General features: G+C 35.8%; 1 protein-coding gene across 1 annotated transcript in view; it reads right to left on the bottom strand.

Annotated features, from left to right (window-relative positions):
* Positions 1 to 17,118: 17,118 nt before the first annotated feature.
* dsc2l (desmocollin 2 like) overlaps positions 17,119 to 18,748 on the bottom strand; it is a 28,246-nt gene continuing 26,616 nt past the window's right edge. The window contains exon 16 of the mRNA XM_039754668.1: positions 17,119 to 17,654. Coding sequence (XP_039610602.1) covers positions 17,457 to 17,654 — 198 coding nt within the window. The 3' untranslated portion in view covers positions 17,119 to 17,456. The remainder of the gene's footprint in view (positions 17,655 to 18,748) is intronic.

The raw sequence follows: 18,748 nt of genomic DNA, 5'->3' as shown, positions 1-18,748 counted from the left end.
AGACCAGGGCGGCTGCCCTGTTGTTGCCCAGGGGAGTTAATGTCCCTCTTTCCCAGTCGTCTGCCACAATATATATATATATACAAACACATACACAGACAAATTAAAATAGCTTAGTTGTACTTTTTCTCTCCTGTAGCAAAAGGCACACACCTTCTGAATTCTGATCTTTCAGTTCATGTCATTAAGATGGAAGTTCTTTAACTAGTTATTAAGCTACTATTGCCTGCACCCTGGCATGTATTTACTCACAGCTAGTCTGTATTGGCTTGCTTCCAATATACAGCTTCTGTGTGTGTGAGATACTGCTCTGCACTTTCTTACTGGATTTAGGAAGAAACTTACAGCAGCTATAACTTATCCTTTTTAGTATTTTAACTTATTTTAGTTACATCAACACCAATATCATAAGCGATTAGCTGGTTTTGTCCTTTCTACTAAGTTAAAATTAATAGTTCTCAGAATCAAAGTAGGTGTACTTATGGTTTTGTTTGGCCAGACACGTAGGAGTATATTAAGTGTGATTTTGTTCTTTGTTTAAGAAGCTCGTTTATTTTTTTTGCCTTTGTCTCACCTTGTGGTTGCTGGCAGTAATGCAGTTTCTCTAGAAACAAACTGTGTTGGTCCTCTTGTGGCAAGCAAATTCTCAAGTTCTAGGTCAGCTGATGATCAATTAGGCACCATTTTCAGCAACATGAATGTGCGGTTCTACATATGATCTACAACTGCTTGGGTACTTGCTATCTGGCAAGGTTTAGATTAATGGCACCCCTCATCCAGCTCCTTTTATAGTTGGACTTCATTTCTTGTAGTCCAACACCAGTTAACCTTTTGAGTAGAAGAAATCACTCTAGGCTTTGTTAAGGGCACACCCAAGGAGCAATGGTTGTCTGCTGTTAAGCAGATGTTATGGCCAGGTTGAGAACAATGAGTTGATAGAGAAGGCACATATTTGGTGTGTGCTCTGGTTTTTAATGGAAGGAGCAGATGTCTTGCCATTGGTTTCTTAGGTGCACATAGGCCCATCCATTTTGGTTGACTATTGAAGCTAAGGTATGTCCATTAAGGTTACCACTCAAACTTTGGTGCCTCAAAAACTGTGTGTTAGTGTTACTTGATGTGTGATCAGTCATCTTATCAGATATGGCACAAAAGCTGCATTCTGAAGAGGGCCCTGTCATAAAAACTGATACTTTTTAGTTGACATTAAGAAAGCCTGGCCCAAGTATCTGTGTTCCAGGTATGTTATTCTGTCCTGTAATATCTATACAGTTAAAATTATTTTTGTATTTAAACATTCAAGAATTCAATTCAGTACATGGACTTGGTATTTTAATAAGCAAAAATAAAATGTGCCTTAATATATGTTTACATGATTTAAAATGCAAAAAAGAGCAGAGTGTGCAATAAAGATGAAATGGCTAGCTAGTAAAGTATCTATCTATCTATCTATCTAAAGTGTTTTGAGAATTTCTTTTATGTTATCACTAACATTTTTTATATTTATTAACAGTTAAATAAGTAATTTTATTCTAATAATGTATAATATTTATAACTCCACAAACGAAAAAGTAAATGTTACTTCCATGCTGTGGTCTTCTTCAGTTTTGTATACTTTAAAAGGTTTTGAAAGCCTCTCTTTTTTGCACTACCCACTTCTGCTGTACTGTGATTATGACACTGTACATTTTACTGTAACCCACTACATCGAGATGTCAGCTCAGCAAGTTTAATATTTTATCATTTTTGCCTACAATTTCTGATGGCTCAATAGCTTTTGTCAGAAAGTTCGCAAGTGTGAAATTTCACTGAAATTTTATTTTCTTAACTTGTTGATGTAAAACATTCTGGATGAATGCTTTAAAAATAAATATACATGATATGCTGCCTTTTTATACTATATAATGCCATGATATTCCCATAGTATCTACTTGTGATTTGTTTTGTACTCTGGTGTTTTTCACTGTTTATCAGATATTTTAATTTTGGTTCTTAACTTGCATTAAATATAGAATTCTGCCTTATGAGCACCATAGATCATTACAGGGAGGTGACATTTCCCACAAGGAATGTGGGTTTAAACTTCAGTCTAAAGTTTGTACAGTGGTGTGAAAAACTATTTGCCCCCTTCCTGATTTCTTATTCTTTTCCATGTTTGTCACACAAAATGTTTCTGATCATCAAACACATTTAACCATTAGTCAAATATAACACAAGTAAACACAAAATGCAGTTTTTGAATGATGGTTTTTATTATTTAGGGAGAAAAAAAATCCAAACCTACATGGCCCTGTGTGAAAAAGTAATTGCCCCCTGAACCTAATAACTGGTTGGGCCACCCTTAGCTGCAATAGCTGCAATCAAGCGTTTGCGATAACTTGCAATGAGTCTTTTACAGTGCTCTGGAGGAATTTTGGCCCACTCATCTTTGCAGAATTGTTGTAATTCAGCTTTATTTGAGGGTTTTCTAGCATGAACCGCCTTTTTAAGGTCATGCCATAGCATCTCAATTGGATTCAGGTCAGGACTTTGACGAGGCCACTCCAAAGTCTTCATTTTGTTTTTCTTCAGCCATTCAGAGGTGGATTTGCTGGTGTGTTTTGGGTCATTGTCCTGTTGCAGCACCCAAGATCACTTCAGCTTGAGATGACGAACAGATGGCCGGACATTCTCCTTCAGGATTTTTTGGTAGACAGTAGAATTCATGGTTCCATCTATCACAGCAAGCCTTCCATGTCCTGAAGCAGCAAAATACCCCCAGACCATCACACTACCACCACCATATTTTACTGTTGGTATGATGTTCTTTTTCTGAAATGCTGTGTTCCTTTTACGCCAGATATAACGGGATATTTGCCTTCCAAAAAGTTCAACTTTTGTCTCATCGTTCCACAAGGTATTTTCCCAAAAGTCTTGGCAATCATTGAGATGTTTGTTAGCAAAATTGAGACAAGCCCTAATGTTCTTTTGCTTAACAGTGGTTTGCGTCTTGGAAATCTGCCATGCAGGCCGTTTTTGCCCAGTCTCTTTCTTATGGTGGAGTCGTGAACACTGACCTTAATTGAGGCAAGTGAGGCCTGCAGTTCTTTAGACGTTGTCCTGGGGTCTTTTGTGATCTCTAGGATGAGTCGTCTCTGCGCTCTTGGGGTAATTTTGGTCGGCCGGCCACTCCTGGGAAGGTTCACCACTGTTCCATGTTTTTGCCATTTGTGGATAATGGCTCTCACTGTGGTTCGCTGGAGTCCCAAAGCTTTAGAAATGGCTTTATAACCTTTACCAGACTGATAGATCTCAATTACTTCTGTTCTCATTTGTTCCTGAATTTCTTTGGATCCTGGCATGATGTCTAGCTTTTGAGGTGCTTTTGGTCAACTTCTCTGTGTCAGGCAGCTCATATATAAGTGATTTCTTGATTGAAACAGGTGTGGCAGTAATCAGGCCTGGGGATGGCTACGGAAATTGAACTCAGGTGTGATACACCCCAGTTAGGTTATTTTTTAACAAGGGGGCAATTACTTTTTCACACAGGGCCATGTTAGTTTGGATTTTTTCTCCCTAAATAATAAAACCATCATTTAAAAACTGCATTTTGTGTTTACTTGTGTTATATTTGACTAATGGTTAAATGTGTTTGATGATCAGAAACATTTTGTGTGACAAACATGCAAAAGAATAAGAAATCAGGAAGGGGGCAAATAGTTTTTCACACCACTGTATATTCTATTGGTGTTCACTTGTTTTTCCTCCAGATAATCAGGCTTCCTCCCATCAACCAAAGGTGTACATGTAAAATTAACTAACATCATAGGCAGCAGTCAACATAAAGAAAGATATGTGCATAAATATGTAAACAACATGCCACAGATTCACAAACATTTTAGCAGCAACAGGGAGAATTTTTTCTTTTTTTTTTTGACATTGAATGAAAAATGTCTGACAAGTCTTATTTAATTACGATGTCTCATTTTTGAGCTCACCAGTATTAAGTTGATTTGGACTGACGGCTTATTCAAGCAGTAGGTGAAGCTAAATTGCTAACTAATTCAAATTCTTTCTTATAGCGTTCTTGCATAGTACAACTGCAAGGTTGTTTTCCCTTGTTTTTAATGCCAAGTTTAGATGTCAGGCCATGGCCCAGTTTCTCAAACAGTTTTCACTACTGAGAAGAACTTATAGGATTCTCCTTAGCTTTATGTGGTGGTGGTGGAAGTGGTAAGAACAAAGTAAAGTGAGAAGATGGTGGATTTACTACATGCCATGTTCTTAAGACACTGAAATATCTTTTCAATAAAGAGAAAAACATACCACAGAATTAAATAAGTGTTAAAGATGTATTTAAAAAAATATATTTATTGTGAGTGTCATATAGGATGGAGTGCTAACTCCACTCCAAGCCACTGTGATTTTTTTGTTTTACTTTTTCCTTCCTTGCTATAAATCGATAATAAATTCCTCAACATAAAGACTGTGGACTGGAACCCGGACACAGACAGACGGACATTGTTGGCTTCACCACTGTTTATTTACAATAATTAATTACAATTAAAGTCACGTGCACAAACCCCAGTGCCTCCAGCACCGATTCCACCAATGTCCAGGCCCCCAACATAACCAGGACAGACGCCCCCTCGCGGTCTGGAGGAGGCACAAGCCCTCCTCTGGTCCTCCTGGGCGTCCCGGCCGGGAACCGCAAGACGTTGTTAAAACCAATATGTCAAAGGTGTTCGAGATGGTGTGTTAAATCGAATATAATTTTATTGATTTAAAGCACATTCTAAAAACTGTACACATGCACACCAATATCAGATTTGGATCATTTTCAAAATTAATTTGAACTGTCAAACAAAAAAAATCAGAAACGAACCAAAAATCAGCATTGATTTACTTTTAGCTGTAGTGTTAATATATGAATGTATGCATATGAATGAGAGCAACACAGCAGGCCATGATTGCTTTCTAGAGCTAATTTTGTTGTTGAGTAAATATGACAGGTGCCTTAAATAGATTTTGTGTTATTACATCCTCCAGGCAAAGAGTAGATGATCAAGAGGCACAAAGAGAAATGTTTTCTTCTCTGCGACTTTTGACAGATTCGACTGATTTTCTTTTGCCATGACTTACTACATACTGAATTTGTTTGAGTTTGGAATTGTACTGTGCCATCAGGGTGGCAGTGATGAGACATGTAGAGATGTTATACATATGCAGGTAGTTTGTTTGTACTTTTTGTACTGTTTTGTTGTAAGACATATGGTTGAAACGAGGTCACCGAGTGTATGAATGTATGCTACACTTCATGCATCAGCTCTTGTTAAGGTATTGGGTTTTTGAGCTTGTTATCTATAGTATGTGAACTTTTTGTTTGTGTCACGGCACACAAATAATTCAGATCTATAGAGACACAGGCAGATTAACGTATGCAGCGTACTGTATATCTACAGTAATGGGATTACAAATGCCTGGTAAAACAGAATGTCCTGATCTGATCCTGCCCAGACTTTCTACTTCTGTCGCTAGTGCAGGTATTGCATGTCTCCTGTGCAGCTGCTATCGTGACATCTCTCTTCTTCCTTAGTGGAATTTATTTGTACAATGTGTTGCAAGTGTCAACAATTTCATCACTGCAATGTTTTCATTTTTTTCTTTTTTGATGGAATTCAGATTTGCTTCTAGATATTGGGCATTACTTTCCTCAAACATTTTGTGCATACTTCATTTATTACAAAAATTATCTGAATTAATATTTCAAATGCTCTCATTATCTCATTTTCTGATTTTCATTACTTCACATCAGGCTCCATTTTAAACTGCTACTTTAAATGAAAAATGAAAATGAAATGAAAGCATTAGGCAAGAATTTTTTTTTCACCTGTGTGGGGTTCCATCTTTTCACCAATTTTCTCACTATCTATATATATAAAATTCTTTTCACGTTTGAAACAGAAATTATGTATGACCACGCGAAACGGAAATTACGTATGACCACAGAACATATTATAATACAGGAACCAATCACTTCGCTTGTGGACGCCATTATTATTTCATCTTTACGAAGTGTTATTTGTGTGAGAGTTACTTTACTGTTATTGAAAAGAAGTAAACACAAACACGCCTCTCTGGACTCCAGCGCTGAGCCGTTCACCGCCAGGCACATTCTGACAGAGAAGTTTTATTTATTCGTCCACGTGACTGTCACGGAAACTGACACATTATAACTTTTTTTTAATTGGCAGGACTTGATAGTAGAAGAGATGAGGAAAACAGCTTTGCATTTTTCTACTTTTTAACTGCTCCGAGCTGTAAACAATATGAAGACGACACCGCTTTCAGTGGCGAGGGGTTGAGAGAACAAAGTGAACGCTGGGAGGCCCGGAATGTCGGGCTGCTCCGCTGGGTCGAGAGCTTTGCAGTTTCGGGCGGCATCCTCTCTTCTCGCACAGTTTGTGACACTTCCGAGTCACCCTCGGCTAGTGGGAGAGTGGAAATCTTTGCGAATGAGTGTAATCGGAACCATCAAAGCAAAACTCTCTTTGATAATTTGAGCTGCACGACTACTTACTGTCCTTAAGGTGAGTTCAGGTCACTAAAACCCTGCAACATTCAAGGTTGCTTTTGTGATGAATTATTTTAAGATGTAGGGTTTACATCTAAGATGATGCACCGACCTCTTCATGTTAAGTTTTGGACTTGGGAATTGTTTGGACCTTCTGCCCGTTAAGCACGGAAGGGCAGCATCCACATTTCTCAGAATAATTTTTCTCTTAAATCACAGGCACATAGTGCAAGGTTGTCAGGCAGAAATTTGCAGGATCGCATTAGAAAATGTAATTTCTATACCACAGTGGTCGTGTAGCGCCTTTCACAAGGGAGCTACCGAGAGATGATCCAAATACATTTAAGCTGCTGTTAGTGCTACTTATCTGTTGTGTTATAGCGCCTTTAAAATGTACTTTACCCGAAAGCACTTGCGTGCTGCTCAGTGTATCTTTACTTCTTACATGTTAATGTTTTACTGTTTAATAATTTATATACTACATTTTATTTTTTCCCTTGCACTCAGTGACTGAAGACACTGGTTAATCAGCTAGTACTAGACTAGAAACAGATGTAGGAGCTTGATGAGACTAGTGCAGGGGTCCTCAATCCCAGTCCTGGAGAGCAGCAGTGGCTGCAGGTTTTTGTTCTGACCTGGTTGCTTAATTAGAAAGCAATTCTTGCCAATAAAGCACTAACAAGCTATGAAATTAAATTAACTCTGCTATGTCAGGTCATTCTCATATCTTAGATTTTCTTTCCCTTTCTATCATGCAAATGATCTGAAGGCTAAAATGGACGAGTAATTCTCAGTCCTTCACTTTTTTCTCTTCATTTTTCTTCCAAGTATTTAATTAAACCCAATAGTGCAGATAAATACACACAGGTGTAAATGTAAATAAGCTAAATGGAGAAATGCTGCTCTCTCTTGTCATTTGCATGTTATTGATAATAAGGAGCAATTAAAATAGCTGTTTAAGACAAAATTAAGCAATAAGGGCTCAAAATCACTAAAGTGAAGCAGAAGTGTTACTTTAGCAATAAGTGTTTTTATTAAGCAACTGGGTTGGAGCAAAAACCTGCATCCACTGCGGCTCTCCAGGACCGTGATTGAGGACCCCTGGACTAGTGGAAGGAGCAGTGGTGAATCTCTCACAATTTGTTATAGAGAAACTGGGGACATGTGTATCACCTTCATTTATAATGCCATTCTGATGATATGATGCTATGGCCCTCTGGCTGTTAACAAAGAGGCAGTGCCCATGAAACACAAAATGGAAGCACCCATTGGAAACCTGCACCAAAATGGCAATGTAGTGAAATCACAATAATGCTAAAAAAAATCCCAAAAATGAAAGAGCATGATTCACAATCATGTTTACAATAATTCTGACAGCAAGAGCTTGTATAACTGCTTGACTCTCAACAGGCAATCATAGATGAGCATTAAAACAATATTCTGTTAAAAAAAACTGGGAACATTGCAAACTAAAACAAACATATGGGAGCACAAAACATAAAAATGCTCTCAAAAATGTAGAAAATTTTTTGTTCACAAGCACACAAATAAGTGGAACAAAGTCCTTTTATTACCAAAAAAATTTTAAACAGGTAATTCACAAAAAATGGGATACCAAGTTTCATGCTTTCTTTTATATTAAGGGCTAATATCCACCATGACCACATCTTCTGCATCATGTAGCCAGCACAAGTGCTCACAGTGACTCTGACAACAGACCTCCAAGTCGGTACTGCGTGAGTATGTGTATGTATGTCTAATTCAGGCTTATGCTTAATTTCTACTCTGTGTCACTGCTGTAAACACAGGATTGAGTTTCCCATGCTGGGTTGTTTTAATTATTTTGCCATCATTTTTTTATTGCTAAGGAGACTGTTGTGATTGTAATAGCACACAAACGGAAACAAAGTGAGGCGTTTGAAAAGACTCACAAAAATGCTTAAATCTTAAATTTCCTCCTCCCAAACAAGTCTTACCCCAGGGTAGCCTGACCCTAGGAAACCTGGATGCTTCAGGCCTGTCTAGGCCTCAAATGTCGAAACAGCTTTTAAAGTTCAAACTGTGAACTTACAAGAGAGAGAACCGTAAAAGTCTGCGCAGTGAAAGGTCCCACCAGAATTTAGCAAAAAATAACAGTCAGTCAGTCATTCATTTTCCAACCCACTATGTCCTAACTACAGGGTCACGGGGGTCTGCTGGAGGCAATCCCATCCAACACAGGGCGCAAGGCAGGAAACAAACGGCAGGCAGGGCACACACACGGGACAATTTAGGATCACCAATGCACCTAACATGCATGTCTTTGGACCGTGGGAGGAAACCGGAGCAAGCTCACACAGAGAACATCAAACTCCATGCAGGGAGGACCTGGGAAGCGAACCCAGGTCTCCTAACTACAAGGCAGCAGCGCTACCTCTGCGCAACCGTGCCGCCCCAAAAAATAACAAAATGCTCAAAATATCAAAGAAGAAGGTAATCTGCAGCAATAAAGTTCAGATATCCACAAAAACAGGTAAATGCAATCCAAACACAGGCAAAAATATTGAATAAACCAAGAAAATCACACAATAGGAATACTTACAAAGACAAATCTCTACTTCATTAAAGCACATTTGAATGAACCCTGAGGGAACTTGCTTTCCAGCTTGTCTTTGCAGGGCCGGAGGGGTAAATTACTAGTGATGCATGGGGTGGCTCCACCTTCTGGTGTTCTATCCACAAGACACAAGTCCACATCTGGCTGGCTTGTCCCAGTTACGCTACTGACAGCTGCAGATTCAAGAGGTTCCTGCATGTAGTAGGGAGTATAGGGCCAACCCACACTGTCACCAACTGTCTAAAGGGGTAGTAAAGGGGCAGCAAAAGAAGTAGCTTGGAGATTGCAGTTCGCAGATGCAGCACTTGCGTAGAGTATAATTTTCAGTCGCTGCTGGTGATGAACAATTAAGGGTAGTATTTGCAGAATTTTAATGTATGCCCATTTAAGAGATGTGTGTTGCTTCAATTAAATCAGTTTTAGCAGTGCATTTAAAGTCAAATGTCTTTTCAATAGTTTTTTACTTTGATGTGCCCGAGTCTCCTATGCTATTCCAGTTTGATAATTAATACATTGGCCTCTTTTTCTTATTGCCTTCTTTTCAACTTGCTTTTTAGGAAGGCACTCAAATTCAGGTTGTACTTGCTCAAGTTGTATTTTGTTAAAAGCTCAGGTTTAAGGTCATTGTTTAAGTTTAAACTATGCCACTAATTTCTTTTTAAAGTCCTTTTAAAGTGTTGGTTTTACATTAATTGTATGGTTCACTGTGTTTTTACTTCACTATTTATGTGTTAATTTTATAATTAAATGTTTTAATGCTAGATGCAATGCATCTTGATTATTTACATACTTTCATATAATTATTCTATTTTTTAATTCTTAACTTATATATCATCTTACAAGCCACAAAAGAAAAAAGATAGCAAGTGCAATACATGCTTATTCATATTGCAGGGAATTAAATATTAAGTAGCTCCTACAGGAGACCCACCTGGCAGAAAGATTCAAGAAACAGCACAGTAGTGTTTACATTAGTTAAGTCGATTTAGACGTTCAGAACTGAAATTAACACTAGTGCATTACAGAACTGGAGCATTAACGCTCACGGTTAAACCGACAGAAAGAGAGAGGTGGGGATTTCCATAAACAAATAAGCATTAAGCATCACACAATTAATCTTTGGAAGAATAAAAACTCTAAAATCAAAACATTGGATCAGCAGAGATGACAAGTAGTCTGAGAGTTTTTAATTTATAGATTTAAAAAAAAAATTGCCTAGAATTAGAAGATGCAAGCAGAGACTTGACATTGAAATAATATTTTGTTTCATAGTTTGAGTTCTGTTTTGGGCATGCTGGTTTTTTTTTTTTCTTCAGAGCTATATTTTCCTTTTTTCTTTCACCTTAATAGTCTCCTGTTTTCTTTTATTTTAAACCAGGGGTGTCAAACTTTGATCCTGGAGAGCCGCAGTGGCTGCAGGTTGTCTTTCTAACCATCTTCTTCATTAGTGACCAGTTCTGGCTGCTAATTAACTTCTTTTGCCATAGTTTTAATTAACTTGACTCAGGCACCTTAGTTGTTTCTTTTTCCTTAATTAGCAGCCAAACAATAATAAGACACAAAATGAGCTGCCACATGACCAGCTAACCTGTACCCATCACACAATATGTGAAAATGAAGAAAGGTGAAGGTCTCACTCAGTAAGGCTGATAAATGAGGTCACGAAAACATTTTGACGGTGTTCTTAGAAAAAACAGAAAATCAAGAGTTTTGGAAATGTCTGCTGTAGCTGAATGAGAGCGCAACAAGCTATAAAATGAAATAATGAATTTATCAGCAAGAATTGGCTTTCTCGTTAAGAAACTGGTTAGAGTGAACTGGTTGGAGTTTGAAGCCCCAATTTAGCTGATCATCTGTCAGCTCATTTCATGTCTCATTTCTGTTTGGCTACCATTCAATGATGGAAAGAATTAATTCAGAGGACTGAATCCTTAAAAACAGGGCTATTAAATTGAAAGGAAAAGACGCTAACTAGCAGTGAAAACTGGTCACTGACAGGAAAAGGGTTGGAATTAAAACCTGCAGCCATTGCGGCCCTCCAGGCATGGACTTCGACAGCCGTGCTTTTAACTGACAGCCCATTTATTTTCAAGTTTAACTGTGAGCAGACATTTAAAATAATCTTTATGGAAGACAACACAATGATAAAAATGTTAAAATCTTTAATATAATAAAAATGAAAACATAAAAGATGTAACAAATTATATTAAAATATTCATCCATTTTTTTTTATTCTGCAGTACACTGATCTACTATAACAGTGCATACAGTGCTTGAAATCTCCTCGTACATCTCTCAATCCTAATGTGTCCACATAGCTCTGTATAGGGTGGTCCAGATCTAATTATGCAATTTTCATTACACTATAACTTAAGTTTATTACATAGAAAATTACCCGAAAAATCCTGGACCATCGAGAAGTGTGCAAACTGACGACATGAAGAATTGTCTTCACGCTGAACTGGAATCGACACTGCATAAATCAAAGTCATCCAGACGATCTGGATCTACATAATTAGATCTGGACCACCCTGTACTTTACCATATGAATGTAAGGTGTTCTGCAGTTGTCTCTTGCTGTTGCACCAAAGTATAATGCACAATCATAATTGGATGCTGTTGTAGGCCATCAAAAGTTGTTAATTAAGATATAATGGGAAAAAAATAATGTAACGTTGCAGTGGCTGTTCTATTCTTTGTGCATTGCTGACAGAATTCTTTAGTGGAAATGTGACAGGTGATAATATGCATATGATTACATTTACTAGTAAGTTCATCAGTTTTTTTTACAGTTAACAACCTAATGGAATAAAACATCCTTCCCAGTATTCCTGGTTTCAGACATATAGGAAATTACAAAATGTAATAAAGCAGATTAGATAGCTCAGTGTCCACATCACAGAGAACCTAAGCAGGTCTAAGCACATAAACACATCAGAGAAGAAGGCAAGAAACTGTCTTTATAACCTCTGATGTCTCAGGGATTTTAGGCTGCCCTCCCAAATACTAAAGAACATCTACATATACGCGACTGAGAGTGTCATGACAGGATGTATTAACACCTATTTTGGAAAATAGCACGTAGCTGGGCCGCAAAGCCCTGCTGACAGCATATTATTGCTATCATTTAACATAATGATTTTTATTGATACAGCATTTATAAAGTTGTGTATTATTGTCTTTTTATATTCTTTTTATGCACAGTCGAGTTTGAGCACCTAAACATTTCACTATATATTTTACTGCATGTAAAATTGTTATTTGACAAATTCAATTTGATTTCCTTCCGTTGTTTCACTGCAAACTAAGCACATCAGAAAATGTATGCTTGGCATAACATTCCAGTGTGCTTGGGGCTTTAGTTAACAGTTTTGAAAGTTGGAACATTTTAAGTTTTTGTTTATTTACTTCATCACAGAGACAGCTATCGGACTTATTTTTGTAAGACTGAGTTATTTACTGAAAAAAAATCACTAATAATAGAAGGCTATTATATATATTAGTGAAAAAAATATATTTTCTAATTAGCATTTTTCTGTATCATATACTGGGACTGAATGTTTGTAGTGGCTGAAATAACTTGCAGAGTATGGAAACCAATTGAAGTGATGTACAAATTGCAATTATGTATTGTTGTTAGTTCATGATAATTTATGACTAATTGTAGTTTGTACTTCTTAAATGTAAAGTTTTAAAACATAAAATGAAAATATAAAATTGTTAACTACAATGGACCACATTACTGTGGTGCTTTTTAGTGTCAGATAAATACTATACCAAATTATCATAATCTGCAAATCTAATGCAACTATAAGGTTGTTTTAGTCTAATGTGGTTAACTAATGCATATTTTTTCACTGTACAACATGATGGTTTACTGTGGCACACAGTTCTTTCATTCACTTATTAATAAGCTAAACAGCTTTTTGCTGTCTGTGGTTGTATGTTTGAATTTCACGGTTATGACGATTTCATTGACCTGGTATGACTCCAGACGGCAGGAGAACTCAGAGGGTGTTGCAGAACTTCGTGCAAGAGTGGCTATCAGGTGAGTGAAATAGGAAAATCTGAAAAATTACATTAAGCAGAAATAACCACTCTTAAGGTAAACTAGGAAAAGTGAATTATTCAGTAATTGAGGTCACACCAACTATTTCTGTCTACAATACTTCTTTTTTTATTTTTATTAATTTTATTGTAATCATTCCATACAAATCAATCAATTTTTACAAAAAGTAGGATTGAAAATAAGTCGACCCCCATCCCTGAGAGAAGAAGCATGGCCAACGGAGTAAAACTTAAGTCTGCAATAAATGGGAGTTTCTGAAATGTAAAAAAATGTCGCACACACTCTGTATTTGAGATATCCTAATTAATAAGGACCTCACCTCAACAAAATAGGTTCACTGGGAGCTCCCATGTGGAAAGGAAGGAAGACTTGGTAACACCTGCAAGGAGTTACTTGCATTACGCATGAATACATCTAAAAAGCACTTGAAGCATTAAAACACAATGAAATTTGCTGTAAGGGAGAAAACATTCACAAAACATACTGTTTTACTGAAATAAGAATGATTTTAAAACTTTTATTGCAGTTATTAGAAAAAACTCAAAAAAGATACAAAAGAAACAATATGCTGCAACCCCCATATCCTAATAACATAAAACAGACAGCATCTAGAAAATATGTGCTCTAACAGCTATTCAGTGACTAATAAAGTTTGGTTATAAAATGCTGTATTATGTTACTAAATATGGAACAAACTATTTACATTGCAGATGTGCAACATAATTAAGGCACTCAAACTTATTTTCAAGGTTTACAAAGTTTTCAAAGTATATTGCCTTTATTTTATTTACTTTAAAATTATGAATATTATCAGATTTTTACTACAAATGACAAACTTAAAACAATTTATCAGTATCTTTATAACAAACAAGCCAATTATTTTTACATGTTTGCTGTGCTAGTTTAGGAGTGTGAAGGTGATGGATCAGACAGAGAAAAATACAAAATAAGGCCATAGATAGAGTTAAGATATTAAGAATAAATGACAGAACATCGTGACTGTTTATGTCAAAAAATCTAATACTCCTAACTATTTTGTGTGCAAAGGATTTATCTGCATTATGTGTATTCTTGAACCTTGAACACGGATCTAACCACAAGATGAAGAGTGTGCTCTTTTCTTATGAATATATAGCTAGTGCCAGTTAAGTTGTTTACTGAATTTGGTTAATAACGCTCATTGTAGATATACAAAACTCTAAAAATGATTTTTAACAATTATGTTAATTTTTTAAAGATCAATTATCCCTTTATGCAATATTAATCTCAATTTTGCAGGTTAATTTTAAATTAAGCATAGTAAAATGCTCCAAGCAGAGCCAGCATACAACCAACTAATTCCTTGAGTTAATATACCGTTAGTGCAACCAGTTTGCTGGAAATAAAAACTGTTATTGGGTACTCTTCAAAAAGCTGCAAGCATTTTAATTGCAATAAAATATAGGGAACATAAAAAGTGCTACTTGACTCATCACAAAAAAAAAAAATTACAACAGGTCATAAATTCCATAAAAAGAGAATGCAATTATTGTATCTTACATGTTAATTTACAAGAACCATCAAGTCATTTACAGCATTTGCTTTAGCTTATCACATAAGCTTCTAATATAAAGCGATACATTCATCTTCTCTAAAACAAAATATCAAAATAAACTTAATCTGAACATAAAAAAATAGCAAATGTGTTTCAGATTTGCTGCTATACAATATGCATATCAGACTTTTATGTTTATTACAGTTGTAATAATTCAGTAGGCAAAAACATCCACACATTTAAACTTTTTTGTCATTTTGACAATGGAAAAACATGTACCTTTGTAATAGCTAAATATATATATCTGTATTTTTGTACATTTTTACTACTATCAGATACCAGACCTTGAATAACCCAGTTTTATTTGTTTCAACACTCTAAAATAAATAAAATGTACTAAATAAATTAAATTTAAAAAAAGTATGTACAACACCATGACAGTTGTGATTGTACATAACCATTTATGGATTTGCAGGTGGCTTAATTGAAATTCTCAGTAAAAAATTTAAATGTTTTATTTTTCTGAATTAAAACTTTTGTTTATTAATTTTCAAAAGAAATCTTAATGTTGGCACATCTGTAGTTTTTATAAATGTCCAGTCCGCTTTCATCATTCAAATGAATGCAGCAAGCTACAGATCCTAACTAAAGGGTGAAAAAAAACTCTTACACCATTCCTCCACCTAAAGCTTTCATATTTTAATTATGATACAAAATAATTATAGTGCAATAAGGTTGAAACCAAAAGACTACTTATCTATGGTACTCATGTTGGCATGAAATAATCACCCAAGTTCTTGGCAGCAATATGCATAAAAATGAGAAAAACTGAAAATGGGTATCTTAACCTTTGTTTCTTGAGCCTGATTGCTATCTTTGACAAAAAAGACCTGGCTAATCTATTTTCCAAATGTAAAACTTTTTTATTTGTTTACTTATAGTACCGTACTTTTACTAAAAGATGTTTATTTATGATGTCTCATTTTATTAATGGAGAGGTGTAAGTACTAGTATAGCATTATTCTGAACTCTGAAGCAAAGTAATGAAACAATACAAGGCCCTACATTGTAATACCAAGAAAAAGAAAATAAAACAACACAGTGGAACCTCGGTTCTTGACCATAATTCATTCCAAAACTCTTGTCGTAAACTGATTTGGTCATGAACAGAAGCAATTTCCACCATAGTACTGTATGTAAATACAATTAATCCGTTCCAGACCATACAAACTGTATGTAAATATATATTTTTTTTAGCTTTTAAGCACAAATTTAGTTAATTACACCATATAATGCACAGTGTAATAGTAAACTAAATGTAAAAACATTAAATAACACTGAGAAAACCTTGAACAACAGAGAAAACTAAGACTGCAATAGTTTGTGCTATAGTGCTAGGAACCACTTGCTAAAATTTTTTTAATGAGTTTTAAGCACAAGGAAAAAAATAAACATTTGAAAAATCCGTAATTTAATGAACCACCAAGAAAAGTAACATTGCCACAATGCATGCTATGAACCGATCGCTGTAAACAGAACTGAAAACAAGAACAAGCCTTTTCTACCTTATGCCTCCAGCCCTCCCTCTCTCGCTCTCTCTCTTTCGTGTGTGCATGTGTCTCTTTCACAAGCCTGGAGCACCTGTGTGTGTGCCTCTGTCTCGCCCGCCTGTGTGTGTGTGCCTCTGTCTCTTGCGCCTGTGTGTGTGTGTCACGCTCTCTCTCTCTTGCTTGCTGCACAGGAAGAGACTGAACATGTACAAACCGAAAGGGAAACTGGCTTGTTCATACACCAAGTGTGTGGTCGTGAACCAAGGCAAAAGTTTGGTGAACTTTTTGGTCGTAAACCGATTTGTACGTGTACCGAGACGTTCGTGAACTGCGGTTCCACTGTATAATTAACCTCAAAAAGTAGCAGGATTAGAGCAAATTCACTTAAAAACTATAAAAATCAGTGCTAAAGCCAGTTTTCAAAACTGATAACATATACAGTAATTGGATAGAATCTTATGCACTGTAAGCATAAGTTACTGAAAACAAGCACTGTATATACAGAATACTAAATAGTGCCAATGGGAACAGTATATATTGACAGTATTTATTCATGTTTTTACATATAATACATTTCTACTGTAATCAAATTACTGTTTTTTTACTAGATTTTAACTCTAGACTTTTTCAGAAATTCATTCATTTGTTCATCTCTGAATCCACTTATTCCAATACAGGATCATGGAACATAAGCATCATCTTAATTTTACAAATGAATGAAGGAATGGCTAAACAGATATTTACATAAACAAGAACATGTGAGTCTCCAAATACTACCTTGGTTTAAATCATTTGCATGCTTGGATACTTGTAGTTTTCACTGAAACACCAAAAAGATGATAACATTTGAAGACTACTGATGTGGAAAATTGCAAAAGGTGCTATACCTAAAATTACCTTTAAGTGTACTGTATACTGTTGCAGTATTTTCAGACTCTGTTAAACCTATGATAATACTTGGTGCACTATTGAGTAGCTTGACGTCGTCCTCAGTAGAACCGATGGCAGTTTGCACCTCAAATGGTAGACGTCAGTTGAAAGAGGTTCAGACTTCGTAGTAAAACAAATAACTGACGTATTTCAAAAGTTCTTTATGTATCTGAATTTTGTAGTCATTATTCTTCAAACAACCTTATCTGGAAAAGCAGCAACGGTTATTTTTTAGAGCAGATTTCTGCTAGTGTTCTGAATTTTGGTTCCAGTTTATTTAAAAATTCCAATCCACTGTCATCATTCAGCTGGCTGCAGCACCCAATACCTGAAGTCACTGAACCATTGCCTTCATCTTCATAAGAATGAATAATGTCTTCCGCAAATCGATCCTCACATTCTCTAGCAAAATAATCTCTTTTCTGCAAAACACAAACGCAAAAATCAAACATTTCTATGTTTTATTCTGTAATTTTATTTATTGTATTCCATTTTGTATTTTGTAATGCAGCCTCTAAGGAGTACATTATCTGGCCTTAATTCACAACTAGCAAGCAAACAAACTTGTTTAATCATCAAGGATGCTGAGTTAAAATAACTTTCTCATAGCCAGAAATGCTACAGTCTATTTTCTGAGGATACTGAAGTTCATCAGTTCCAATACTTTTATGGCAAAAGGATTCTAAATGTTTTCGTTTGCAAAATAAGATATTCCATTCCATTTATGTTTTGCACTGTACGAGTATTAACATAATCACAATGAGATTCTGAAAACAATCTCGATCAATGATGGATTTAAAAATTTGTTCTTTTTTTTTTTTTAATTTTTATTTATTAATTTTATTACAATCAATACATAGCAATCAAGTTTTTACAAAAAAAGAATTATGCTAAGAACAGATCGATCCCCACCCTTGAGAGAGAGAGCAAGCCAAGCGTGTAAAATTTAAGGCTTGTAAAAATACCTAAATCAACAAATTCTCTGTGCTTTATAAACTTATTTCAAAATATTACTGATTAGATCCTGCCATGTTTTGAAAAAGTCTGTACAGATCCTCTAACTGAGTATTTGATTTTTCCAATTTTAAATAATATAACACATCAGTTTCCCACTGACTTAAAGAGGAGAGTTTGGGTTCTTCCAGTTTATCAGAATAAGTCTGCGTGCCAACAGTGTAGTGAATGCAATCACAATTTGTTTGTCTTTCTCCACTTTAAGACCCTCTGGAAGAACCCCAAACACAGCTGTTAATGGGTTAGGAGGGATTGTGAGTCCAAGACTGTCTGAGAGGTAATTAAAATTTTTGTCCAGAATAATGTTAATTTGGTGCAGGCCCAGAACATGTGACCTAGTGAGGCTGGGGCTTGGTTGCAACGTTAGCAGGTTGGATCATGCCCTGGAAACATTTTGGAGAGTTTTAGTGAGACAGATGTGCTCGATATATAATTTTGAGTTGTATAATTGTATGCTTTGCATATGGAGCTTGAGTGAATTCTCTGCATTGCTACTTTCCAC

The sequence above is a fragment of the Polypterus senegalus genome, chromosome 5 (assembly GCF_016835505.1).
Source record: "Polypterus senegalus isolate Bchr_013 chromosome 5, ASM1683550v1, whole genome shotgun sequence".
In the NCBI taxonomy this organism is placed as follows: Eukaryota; Metazoa; Chordata; class Cladistia; order Polypteriformes; family Polypteridae; genus Polypterus; species Polypterus senegalus.
Note: the sequence above shows the minus strand (reverse complement) of the source record. Positions and strands in the feature narration are given on the sequence as shown.